General features: G+C 42.9%; 1 protein-coding gene across 1 annotated transcript; it reads left to right on the top strand.

The window, feature by feature from the left end:
* Positions 1-276: 276 nt before the first annotated feature.
* Positions 277-6,015, top strand: LOC125533160 (uncharacterized). The gene is made up of 14 exons (XM_087541691.1): positions 277-530; positions 904-1,048; positions 1,280-1,320; positions 1,427-1,480; positions 1,585-1,668; positions 1,882-1,967; positions 2,073-2,171; positions 2,937-3,070; positions 3,440-3,481; positions 4,242-4,315; positions 4,395-4,485; positions 4,756-4,837; positions 5,493-5,636; positions 5,729-6,015. The coding sequence occupies exons 1-13, from the start codon at positions 277-279 to the stop codon at positions 5,585-5,587; spliced, it is 1,281 nt and encodes a 426-aa protein (XP_087397817.1). The 3' UTR covers positions 5,588-5,636; positions 5,729-6,015.
* Positions 6,016-12,774: the final 6,759 nt, after the last annotated feature.

The following is a 12,774-nucleotide window of genomic DNA, read 5'->3' as shown; positions in this document are numbered from 1 at the left end:
GTTATGGTGCGATAAGATCGGCGCAACATATATACCTCCCATCAAATCCGGTATTCCATGCTCGCGACAAGCATATTTTTGAGTTGACGTGTATGGTATTTAAACCGTTTATTGTAGCAGTATGAGTCCGGCTAAGTAAAGTCTGTTGTATTTTTTTTTATAGTTGACATGTATTGTATTTAAACCGTACAGGGCAGCTGTTAGGTTTGATCTGTTGTGGTTGTAATAACGTAAAAGCCATGTACTCTTTCCTATATATAAATATACAATTCACCCATGTACTCTCCTCCAAAATCATCTCTGGTCATACGTTTACAGGAGGAGACCGGCGATCGGCGGCGCAGCATAGGGATGGGGAGTTCCCGGAGCAAGCCGGTGCGGGAGCAGCAGCCGGCGGCACCGCCAAAGCCGAATCAGATGCCGGAGACGGAGCCGGAGCCGACGCCGACGCCAAGGCCGAAGAAGAAGCATGACCCGAAGGTGGAGGTGCCGCCCCTCATCGACCCCCCGCCCAACGCCGCCCGCACCAGGTGCGTCCCCCCTCGCCCACATAGCTTGTCTCCCGTGAAAAAGCTCGCTGTTGGTTAGCTACTTAATTTGCTCGTGACAGGATTTACCAGCATCGAATCGATCGGGTTTAGAATTTCAATTTCAGATTCATGCTTTGACTAGGTGTATCTATCTGCCGATGCTCCGTTGATTTGAACCGGAAAGATTGCTTCTGCAGATAAAACACTAGTTCTCTGAATTGCAGTGCCGTGTTAACGGTGGCTAATTAGTCTACGGATTAAGTTTACAAAAAGTTGATCTACGAATTAAGTTTAAAAAAGGAATTAGTCTATGAATTGCATGAACTTGTATATAAGCGCGCTGAAGTGACTGATGGTGGTCTTGAGCATGCAGGATGCTCGTGCCAGGGTACGATCTGTGGTTCGGGAAGCCCTCACTGCGCGCCCTGTTCGACGACTACTTCAATCAAGCTGGGAGCGTAAACGCAGGGGTCATGCTCAAGATGGTGGAGGATCCTCATGTCAATCTGACCGCAGCTGTATCCAGCAACAGTCGTTCATGATATCGTATTTTTTTCTTCCAGTTTTGGTTGTGATCATACATGTGTGGTTTTGATGGGTATATATTACTTGGTAGGAGATCGGTCGACGAAGATCAATGGGTTTTGTGTATGCATTGCTAGCCGTTCTATTTTCAGGATTTAATTTGCCCTTGGTTATTTTATATATTGCAACAAAAAATCGGTTTTTCCGTAACTATATTTCGCTAGGCGTCACCAGCTGGCGGGGAGGCTCAGCTTCGATGGCAGAGGTAGTCATTGCATAGTTTACCAAATGTCATATTTCTTATGTACTTATTATTTATGATATCCTGTTAACTATACTCTAAACACAATGTGACTTGACTGTTTTTGTAGTGATTTGGATAATCCAGATACCTTTGTGCACTTTCTTGTGTCAACGCCGAAATCGTAAGATCTTTATTGTTCAATAGTAAAAACTTTTAACGATTCCACATTGATGGCCTATGTGCATGTGGATAGTGATGATTTTTCTTATATTTTTTAATATACAGCACTTTGAAGCTCAGATCGAGTGCACATTCTCCTAAATATGGTATTGGTGCCTTTTATGCAATGCCTTTGCATTTTGGAAACAGGTAGGCTGTAATATTTTATTTTATTTTTTGCATCATTTTGGTGCATATACCGTGCAGTGCATGTAGCTGTTACATATATTTTCACTTACTTGTTACCTGATGGTGTTAAAAAGACCCTGCACTATATGCATTAGAATATATTTTTTTCCTGCTATTTATATCTAAATATGAATAAAACCATAAGTGACAAACATGAATTTTTCTGTTTTGCAGCACTTGTTCAGAAGACAGTGGTGTCATGGGTTTGAGATATGATTCGAAGAATCTATCACTGGGGGCATCTTTTGTGCCATCTCTCTGTAAGGATATATCCACGTCTAACTTTACTTGAATGAATTTTACCTTGTTATGTATTTCATGTATCCAATCAGATTGTATTATGTTCATATTACCTTTCTTTGCAGTATCTGGTGGGGTACCCTCTGTCTGTGTGGTACCCTATGGTGCATGGTTGGTTGGGAGAATAGGTGGATTGAGTGCAGGAGCTCAATGCAAGCCGCTTAGTGAGTGTTACTAAACCTTTTAACCACACTAATTTTTTTAACTTGTAGGGCAGGGGGACAATACAAGCCCCTAAGCGCGTACATTTTAGAATCCACTTCTTTGAAGTGTAGTTTTTACTGAAACCTACTGTCTTTTTATATGTGTATATTTTAGAATCCACTTCTTTATTCAACATCGCTCTATATTTCAGAGACTGGGTTTACACTGTTTTATTCACAATGGGAAAGACCGTACACATGCACTTGGAGAAAGGTGTAACACTATAGTCACTTTTATCTTTTTATGGAAATATAAGCAGAAGACCATACCCACATTTTCTGGAAATAATATAGTTTGTGACCCCGGATTACTCAAAATTAGCAAGCATGTAGTCTATTACATGTATCAACTGGTTATTGGGCTTACAATAGGAAAAACTGTAAAGTTGTAGGCTGAAGCATAATACATACTAAAGTATTCTATATTGCACAAAACTTTGGGTTACCAAAATTGCCAATCCTGTTGTTTCTTTAGCATGCATGGATTGTTTTTGTTATGGCTTTGGAGTTTGTTCTTGGCATTCATATGATGGCTTCCTAACAAAGCTGAGATTTACATTTATCCACATATTTCGAAAGGCTTTGCCCCTAAGAAAAAAACATTTGGACAAATGTAAATTTCAGATTTATTTGCACTTTTACAAGTCTTTTGTTTTCTTGTCATGTATGAATTTCAGGGTTTTTATTTATACTTTCATTTGCCCTTTGTTGATGCATCATTTTTAGGTACTGCTGGAAACAAGTCTTTTCCTTTTGAGGACTTGAAGAACTGGGATTGCGGAATCAGTTATGGTGTGGGTTCAGACAGTCCACTCAGCCCTTCACTCAATTTCTCTCTAGAGCTTCTCAGAAGCACACAGGTTCGATAGTTTTTCCTCATTTGCTTATTAAGAAAAGCTTTGCACTTTTTGTAACTTACAAAAATCTTTTGATAAGGTTACATACACATAGTGCTGGTGCTTCTGGATACATGAGTACCATCATTGTGAAATATGCCAGAAATTTTGTTGCTTTTCTATGAACTTCTTTGTAAAATTCTTGGATTTTCAGTGAGAAATAGAAATTTTCCCAATCACAGTTAAAGATGCCTTTTATGTATGTTTCTTTTCATGGTCAACTAAATTTTTGTAACAAGATCAGTGGTTTCCAAAAATTGTTACCAAGTAAAACATAAAACTAATTTATTGCCTTGATTGAATCATTACACGATTACCATTGTTGATGTGCAGCTGGTCGCGTCATTCTATCAGCACCAGGTTGTCCAAAGGCAGGTGAGACGAGATATGTTCTATATTATCTGTTGACATAATTCAGTTTTGTACGTTGTTCTGTTTTTATACAGGGAATGGCATGCAGTTCTATTTTATTCGTGATCCCTAAGACTGATCTGCCTCCCATTTTCTTAGCCTGCTATATGTATTTTTTAGACTAAATGGATGTCTGGTCTATCTCCTCGTTAGTTTACTATATATCAGTTCAACTAAAAAAATAGTATATTAGTTTTTTAAGGATTAGCTTAGTTAGTTGTCTTGTTAGAATATATATCATTTACTAGTTGTATGCATGTTTATTATTGTGTACGTACCTTCCTGGTAATTCCCGTTCTTTTTGCTTTTAGCATATTTAAGTGTTAGGAAGTGCGCTGACATTACATGGTAGCCGTTGAATGCATCATCTGTACACATGAATACACGTACCCTGAATATTTAGTATGAGGATTATCACAGTTTATATTCTTTGAATTGAACTGATATAGTAAACACATGCGCTAAATTTGATTATAGATATCTATCTTATCATATGCTATGTGGATGTTACTAGAATTGGGTACAATTGTGGATAATTGACATAAATGAAGGAATTAAAGGATGCACAATCAATTCTGAATAGGAGTTGCAGTTAGTAGAAATAGTTTAGTCTCGTGCAATTTCTTGAGTGTAAATATGAAACTTTATTATTTAGATATCTCTTGCAAATCACAATTTCTTTTTGAGATTTGATCAAATCTATGTATTTGTGCGTGTCCATTAGGTATACTCTGTGATTCCTACGGAAGCAACCAAAATTACAAACTACATAGATTTTGGGCTTGAGCTAGCCACAAGGTGAGCGTATAATGAACTCATGGTTTTCAGTTTTTCATCAATGCAATTGAATTCAATTTTACATGACCTTTTTTTCTAGGGTGGGTAAGGACGAACCAACAGATGATGCCGACAATTCCTCGTTTCAGATAGCTGCAAACTGGCAGGCTAATAAGAACTTACTACTAAAGGTCTGTTACACATCTTTATTAATATGCCTCCAATTGCTAATAACAAAGAGAGATTCTAGTGCTACAAACACTATGTGTGGGTGATATCACGTTACAAATGCAGTAGCACCCCTAAATGGTTTTGCATAACTCCCAAAATAATGTGTGAAAATATGTATAGAAAATTTTTAACAAAATTTTTTATTTACACGTAGAGAAAAAAACTGAAGTATGAAGTGTTGTATTTGTTTATTCCATTATCTCTAATATTCAATGTTCCTTTCTTAATAGGGAAAGTTAGGTCCCTCAAAATCTTCTTTAGCTTTGGCATTCAAGTCTTGGTGGAAACCCTCGTTTACATTCAGCTTCACAGGTTTGGACACTAACAAAATCCTAGATATTATATTTTTTGCAATAAAACACTTCATTACTTCTGATCAAATGGAAAAACAGAAAGGCTTTCCCACTCTCTGTAGTGCTTGTAACATGACACTCCTTTTATTTTAATCTACTGCCAGATATAGTGATATGTATGTAAGGTAGGGGAACCTCCTTGTTGTTTTCCCTACAAAAAAATTGTTAAAAAATGAATGCTCTCGTATCCAAAAATAAATGGTTAATATTTGTTTCGTTCTTCTGTGAGAATTATTCATTATTTGTTTTATCTAGGTATGATGCTTTGTTAAGACAGCTTTCTACGTACCTCTTAGCACTCTAAGCAGCCTAATTTAAATTGCCCTAAATCGATAATGTCATCTTGTTTTTTATATATACTTCCATATATAGTGGACTTATGGGATTTTTTCTTGTGCGTCGTTTTGGCAAGTGATAATGCATATTTCTGCATTATATATGGTGAATTAGACCAAAAGCAACAGATGGTAATATTAGCAGCAGTAGTAATGCTCAGTAATGTATAGTATCATTCCACAAGAAAAGATATCTTTTGTTTTAGCTGAAATGTTATTGTTTGAAGTACTAACGAAACACCCACTGATGGCTGCTGCAATAATGTTTCCTATTTGCAGCTGCAAATGATCATTCGAAAGGTACTACCGCGTACGGATTCGGAATCCATGTCGACGATCTAAGAGAGCAAGTTTCCGGAACCCAGCTCCAGTAGAAGGATTATACCATTGTTTGTGTCACGGGGCGACACGACGAACTACAACGTAAATCCTTTTGTCCTTGAGGCACATCTGAGTTAGTATTTAGTGTTGTGTACTAATGACACTTTGTTTGCACGAATCTTAATTGAATGCAGTTACATGTGCGGCTGTGACACAAATCAAGGAGGACCGAACTGAAGACTAATAGTTTGCGGAAGCACATGAAGAAGCTTTAGAACAGACATTACATTGATTCAGGGAACTGTAACCACTCAGGAAGACCGTTAGAGCTGGCCTGTTGACAGAAAACATTGTGTTTAATTAGCTTGTAGTAGCGTGGAATCTAGTCTTCATCTCTACGTAGCACTGTATTTCCTAAGTCTTTGCTGTGTATTTGAAACATTTGATATTCTGGATTTTCAAGGGCGAGGTAGTTTCGTTAGCAGAGCTCTTCACGCGTCAAAGAGTAATTTCTATTTTGTGCTAAATCTACAACTAGTTACTAATGGCATCTTCAATATCGACCCTCAAACCACCCGCAACCGTCCGGACCACGCGGTCTGGAGGTATTTTGCCATCCAACGCGGACTAGTCCGGATGCACTTTTTCCTACAAACCGGGGAGCGGGTCGGCTTTGCGGGCGTCCGTACCGCTATCACGCCCGCGTCTGACTAACATGGCCCACCTAAAACCCCTATGGCCCACCTAAAACCCCTCCGCACAAGCGCGCTTTCTCGCCCTACGCTGGTCAGCGCCACATTCATGCCAGCCCACAGCGAAAGCGACCGCTCACTCAAGCGCATTGAAGTGGCGCGCCGGCGAGAGAGCTGCGCACCACTTCCCAGTGCACACAATGTCTATCCGCACTCAAACCGTGCAGTCTATCCGTCTCCCTCCATTAAACATACACGGTTGTTGAGGAAGCTACTCCCGGGCCACCCGGCCTCGTTGCTTGGCCTGCTCTCCGCCCGCTATTTACACACCGGGCCGGCAGCACGGCCGCATCAATCCACCCTCCTCCGCTCTCTGGCTCCTTTCCTCACCACACCCGCCATGGCCTCCTCGAGCTCCAAAGCTTTGTGGGAAGGTCTCTCGTCCGAACAGAAGGAGGAGATCGCCGCTATTGCGACTAGCTGGTAGGGTGCCAGACGGACGAGCTTACTAGAGGCTCGTGCTGCAGATGCGCGTATGGCAGAGGTGGCCGAGACGGGGCCACCATCCGTGCTAACCAATGTAGGCATCACCATGGGCCAGGCTTGTGCTCACTACATGGACATGGTGTTGGAGGAGCGAAATAGCGCATCCCAACGGGGGTTGGCCGACTAGGCCTACATCCTCCACCTCGTCGACAAACACCGACGCGAGGAAGAGCTTCTTGCTGCCTGCACATCATAATGTCGAACGTGGATGTGCCCGAGCAGGAGGCGCTTCTCGAGTCCTATCGCTTCGCCCTCCACATCCATCGTGACTGATGGCATTACTGCCATCTTCAGGCGGAGTTAGGAGCTGCCTACGGAGTTCAACGATGCGTCGGATGAGGTGTTCAGTAGGAGCAAGGACGAAGACGAGGTCACCAGCTTAGCCACGCCCCGCCGCCACGACCATGAAGCTGGCACGTCCATGATTGCTGCCGACTGCGATGAAGAGTAGTGCATGTGATGAGGTCGTCGATGCTTGTATCCCATGAAGGCCAAGCTTGGTGGGCTCAACATTGTCAACCGATTAGCCGTTGGCCAGCGACGTGGAGGCGGATAGCTTCACTTCCCCGCGCTAATGGCTGTCGAGGCTCATGGCCGGCCGAAGATGAGTATACGCTCCACGGTCGTCATTTTAGGCTAGGTTTAGAGTTCGGTGTAGTTGAAATATGTATAATGTAACGAATTTGCCCCTGTTTAGATGAAAAGTACCCGGTTTTATGTAAAACATTGTCCAGGTATGAACGAATATTATCCGGTGCATTCGAATATGCATCAAATTGGTCCCTTTTCGTTAAGTTCTTCCAAAATGTAATCGGACATATGCGAACAACTTTGGATAACCGGCTCCTGCATTCGAGTCCACGGACTAGCCCCCCCCCCCCAACCAGTCCACGGACAAATGCAGTGTTCGGATTGGGGGTTGGCGACGGAGATGCCCTAATAAAGGGAGGAAAGATTCTGCCCCTGTCACACATTTTTACAGAAACCCTCCGGCCTTTTTTGATAATTGACCCATTGACAAAAAAAGGGTTTGTTTTTTTGCGGTTTTACAGAAACCCCTGCCTTTAAGTGACAAGAATTAAAGAGACCCCCCCCCCCCGTCTATTTAGGTTAAGTACCCCTGTCACACGTTTTTACAGAAACCCTCCGGCCTTTTTGATAATTGACCCATTGACACAAAAGGGTTCTTTTTTTGCGGTTTTACAGAAACCCCTGCCTTTAAGTGACAAGAATTGAAGAGACCCACCACCCCCTCCCATATATTTGGGTTAATTAACCCGCAGTCCATCTAGAACAAATGCTTTTCAAATACACCCATAACTTTTAAATCATGACTCCAATGTTAACAAATTGTATATGAAATTTGATTAGAAAAATTTGTAGAATCTGAATATGATGTTATTTTATTAGTTAAACATTTTTTAAATGCTATTTAGGGTGTAGGCTTAATCAATAGCGCATGATCCATATCTTATATATGGAATTTGATTTAAAAAATGTGTATACTCTGAATATGATGTTAATTGAAGGAAATATGCCCTAGAGGCAATAATAAAGTTGTTATTTATATTTCCTTATATCATGATAAATGTTTATTATTCATGCTAGAATTGTATTAACTGGAAACTTAGTACATGTGTGAATACATAGACAAAAAGAGTGTCCCTACTATGCCTCTACTAGACTAGCTCGTTAATCAAAGATGGTTAAGTTTCCTGCCCAAAGACATGTGTTGTCATTTGATGAACAGGATCACGTCATTAGAGAATGATGTGATGGACAAGACCCATCCGTTAGCTTAGCATAATGTTCGTTTAGTTTTATTGCTATTGCTTTCTTCATGACTTATACATGTTCCTCTGACTATGAGATTATGCAACTCCCGAATACCAGAGGAACACCTTGTGTGCTATCAAACGTCACAACGTAACTGGGTGATTATAAAGATGATATATAGGTGTCTCGGATGGTGTTTGTTGAGTTGGCATAGATCGAGATTAGGATTTGTCACTCCGTGTATCAGAGAGGTATCTCTGGGCCCTCTCGGTAATGCACATCACTATGAGCCTTGCAAGCAATGTGTCTAATGAGTTAGCCACGGGATCATGCATTACGGAACGAGTAAAGAGACTTGCCGGTAACGAGATTGAACTAGGTATGATGATACCGATGATCGAATCTCGGGCAAGTAACATACCGATGACAAAGGGAAAAACGTACGTTGTTATGCGGTTTGGCCGATAAAGATCTTTGTAGAATATGTAGGAGCCAATATGAGCATCCAGGTTCCGCTATTGGTTATTGACTGGAGATGTGTCTCGGTCATGTCTACATAGTTCTCGAACCCGTAGGGTCCGCACGCTTAATGTTCGATGACAATTTGTATTATGAGTTATGTGATTTGATGAACCAAAGTTTGTTCGGAGTTCCGGATGAGATCACGGACATGACGAGGAGTCTCAAAATGGTCGAGACATAAAGATTGATATATTGGAAGGTTATGTTTGGACACCAGAATGGTTTCGGAAAGGTTCGGGCATTTTCTGGAGTACCGGGGGTTACCAGAACCTCCCCCCGAGGGGGAGTTAATGGGCCTTCATGGGCCCTAGTGGAGAGAGGAGGCAGCGGCCAGGTAGTGGCGCGCGCCCCCCAAGCCCAAACTGAATTGGACTAGGGTTGGGGGGTGGCCCCCCTTTCCTTCTCTCCTCCTCCTCCTTCCCTCCTTCTCCTAGTGGGAATAGGAAAGGGGGGGACCGCATCCTACTTGGACCGGGAGTCCAAGTAGGACTTTCCCCCATGGCGCGCCCCCCTTGGGCCGTCCACCTCTCCTCCTCCCTTTATATACGTGGGAGGGGGGCACCCCAAAGGCACACCAAGTCTTCTCTTAGCCATGTGCGGTGCCCCCTCCACAGTTACACATCTCGGTCATACCGTCGTAGTGCTTAGGAAAAGCCCTGCGCCAGTAACTTCATCATCACCGTTGCCACGTCATCGTGTTGATGGAACTCTCCCTCGTCCTCAACTGGATCAAGATATCGAGGGACGTCATCGAGCTGAATGTGTGCTGAACGCGGAGGTGTCGTACGTTCGGTGCTTGGATCGGTTGGATCACGAAGACGTTCGACTACATCAACCGCATTACTAAACGCTTCACTTTCGGTCTATGAGGGTACGTGGACACACTCTCCCCACTCGTTTCTATGCTTCTCCTAGATAGATCTTGCGTGATCGTAGGAAAAAATTTGAAATACTATGTTCCCCAACATTAATTTACCTGCTAAACGTTTTTTAAATGATATTTAAGGTGCAAACCTTAATCAATAGAGCATGATCCATCTTTCTTTTATAGTGGCGGCGATCTAGATTGCAAATGAACACCTCAACAAAACCAGATTGGAGATGAAAGAAATCATCGATGACCATGCATGCACGCCCAGCAAAACCTTGCAGGGAAGAAAAGCAAATTTCTCATCTTATGCAGAGAGAGAGAGAGAGAGGGAGACCTTAGGATTGACCACATTCAAATGCATTATGGTTGAGTGAGCACTGAGACCACCACCGGCGAGAGTAGGAAGAAGCATGAGTGGCAACACAGATGTGATGCCATGTTCAAATAAAGGATGTGGACCTATTGGGGTCTTGAGCCATGGTTATTCAGTTAGTGGCGTGTGATATATATTTTTTCTTCCGTTTCAACGCAGCGCTTTTGCTAGTGAAACCCTATTAGCTCTATAAGACCTTAATGAAAATATGTTTGTGTGTGTTGACGCAGCCAAAAGAAAAGAATAAAATTTGTACTTTTCTAGTAAACATTTGACTTTATTTATTTATTGACCAAAGTACCTGAGATTGAACAAACTGAAATAAAAGTTAAATCAAGCCTCTTCAACGTCATTAATCTCTGAGATTTTTTAAGAGCATCATGAATCGCCCACCATTTGCTGCTCCACCCGCAGAGCTTCTTGCCTCATTTATGGGGGCTGGCGCTTATCCAGTGCCAGAAGGTCAAGGAAATTGATTGCCATTGTAGTAAGTGTGTGACCCAGCTCATAAGGGCTATGCGGACTTGACGTATGTCATCCTCGCCTTCCTCCAATATCTCACTAGCAATCCCTCGTGAGCCCAGTTATCAGACATTGCAAGCTTAGCATCTATTTTTTGTATAGGTGGGAACCTCTTTTTGTGAATACTAATATGTGGGAACCTACAGTATGGGTGAACACACTGTGGCCCGGAAGACACCCCCCGCAAGGCAAGGTAACAACTAATTCATCATCAGCCTGTTGGTGAAGACCGGGAACACAAAAAATCGAAGTAGGAGAACCCCTAACCAAAACTCATGTGACACTATTGCCGCCATGGCCATGACTGTCAAAAGCAGCGGACGATGATCCGCAAGATCAGAGACCATTGATCTGCAAGACTCAAGATACCTTAGGTTCTCTGGAGTCGTGGGATTTATTTCTTTGTACGATGCCGTCTTCACAATTATGATGTCGGCACCAAGGAAATACAAACATAGCATAGTACAAAAAATTGAAACTGCTCTCCAACGTTAATCTATGGTTTCCCTTGTCTCTGGTAGCAGTTCCCCTATTCTCGTGATGCCTGGAAGGATGCCTGAGACTAGGGGAACTGGCGGACAAAGGCGAGCTCTTCTCCTTTGGCAGCAATAGAATTTGTACAGTTAGAGAACATAAACTTCTCCTTTGGTGGCATCGAGATCTATCCCCGGCCCTCCATCTCCCAGTCTCGGGTGAAACCCAAAATCCCTCGGATTGGGTGGCGACAATGTTGTGGCGTTGTTTAGAATCTTGAAGGAGCCTCCTGGGATGGTGGAGTGGTGCTTGAGGCTTGGCGTGAGTGGCGGTCTGTCGGTGATGCATCCGTGGTTTTCCTGCTCAGGAACTTGCGGCGGGCTTCATGGTTCTTGTCAAAGGTGGTGACGGTGTATGGGCTGTGGTCTCCATGCTTGTCAACCCCTCCTGGGCTCCTGGCAATAGGTCGGTGCTGTCCATGCACGCTCTTGGGTGAGTTTTCCCCCCACTTATGGTGTGGTGTCCTAGGATCCAGGACGAGAGGGCCGAGGGGCATCTTTGGAGGAAGAGACAGATGGCGGGCCTTCCTCGACGGTGGGCTGCTCCCTTGTTGTGGTCGCATCAATGGCATGATGTGGAGTTTCCATAGGAGTCAATGGTCTAGCTTGTTTTTTTTGCGGCAAAATGGTCTAGCTTGTTATGGGTCCATTGAGAGCATGTTAGTAAGATGTTCATTAGCATCTTGTTTCATTGTCACTTTCTTTTTTCGTCTTCTTTTTCTGTTGTTTCCATGGATGTAAAGCGAGATGAAAGCCTTTTTCGGTAACTCTATCACTACGCATGATGAATTTACTTTTGCCTACTTTATTTATTGAGAACGGGGCAGTAGCCCAATGGCGGGGATCACGGTGGTGCACTAGGTGACCAGAGTTCGACTCTTGCGTGGAGCGAATATATTAGAGTACGTAATGGGCCTGACCCATCAGTCTTAGGGTTAATTAGAGATAAGGATCGCTTGCTTGGGAGTCGGAGATGTATCAATATAATCAACTAAGAATTAAGAAGAAAATCCCTTCCCTCTTGTCCGGCCATGGGCAAAAAGGCTTCATGGTGACGGTGACGGTGTATGGGGTGTGGTCTCCATTCTTGTCATCCCCTCCTGGCAATTGGTCGGTCCTGTCCATGCACGCTCTTGGGTGGCGGCGTGGCAGGGGCGGAGTGCAAGTGAACCCAACCACTTTTTTTGCCCCCACGTATATATACATGGTATTGATTGGCTATGAACCCACTAAAAAGATCTCTTTTGAACCCATTAAATCACAAATGCATAAGGGCATGTGCATTAGTTTAGACAACTGATGTCTGTAGGTTTCCTGCATGTCAGTTTATAGACGATAGCTACAGACACCCTGTACAGTAGGTCGTCTATTTGGCTATCTGCAACACAACACGGTATGATGTTTA

Source organism: Triticum urartu, chromosome 1A (assembly GCF_056163025.1).
Source record: "Triticum urartu cultivar PI428250 chromosome 1A, HENAU_Tu73, whole genome shotgun sequence".
NCBI lineage: Eukaryota > Viridiplantae > Streptophyta > Magnoliopsida > Poales > Poaceae > Triticum > Triticum urartu.
The sequence above is the reverse complement of the archived record's forward strand: the minus strand, read 5'-3'. Positions and strand labels throughout refer to the sequence as shown.

What these genes read in the sequence shown, in the direction of transcription:
- LOC125533160 (XM_087541691.1), top strand. Translation starts at nt 277, where the DNA reads ATGTACTCTCCTCCAAAATCATCTCTGGTCATACGTTTACAGGAGGAG. An exon ending in CCCAACGCCGCCCGCACCAG is followed by an intron (nt 531 to 903) that starts GTGCGTCCCCCC and finishes TTGAGCATGCAG; the next exon opens with GATGCTCGTGCCAGGGTACG. An exon ending in GCTCAGCTTCGATGGCAGAG is followed by an intron (nt 1,321 to 1,426) that starts GTAGTCATTGCA and finishes CTGTTTTTGTAG; the next exon opens with TGATTTGGATAATCCAGATA.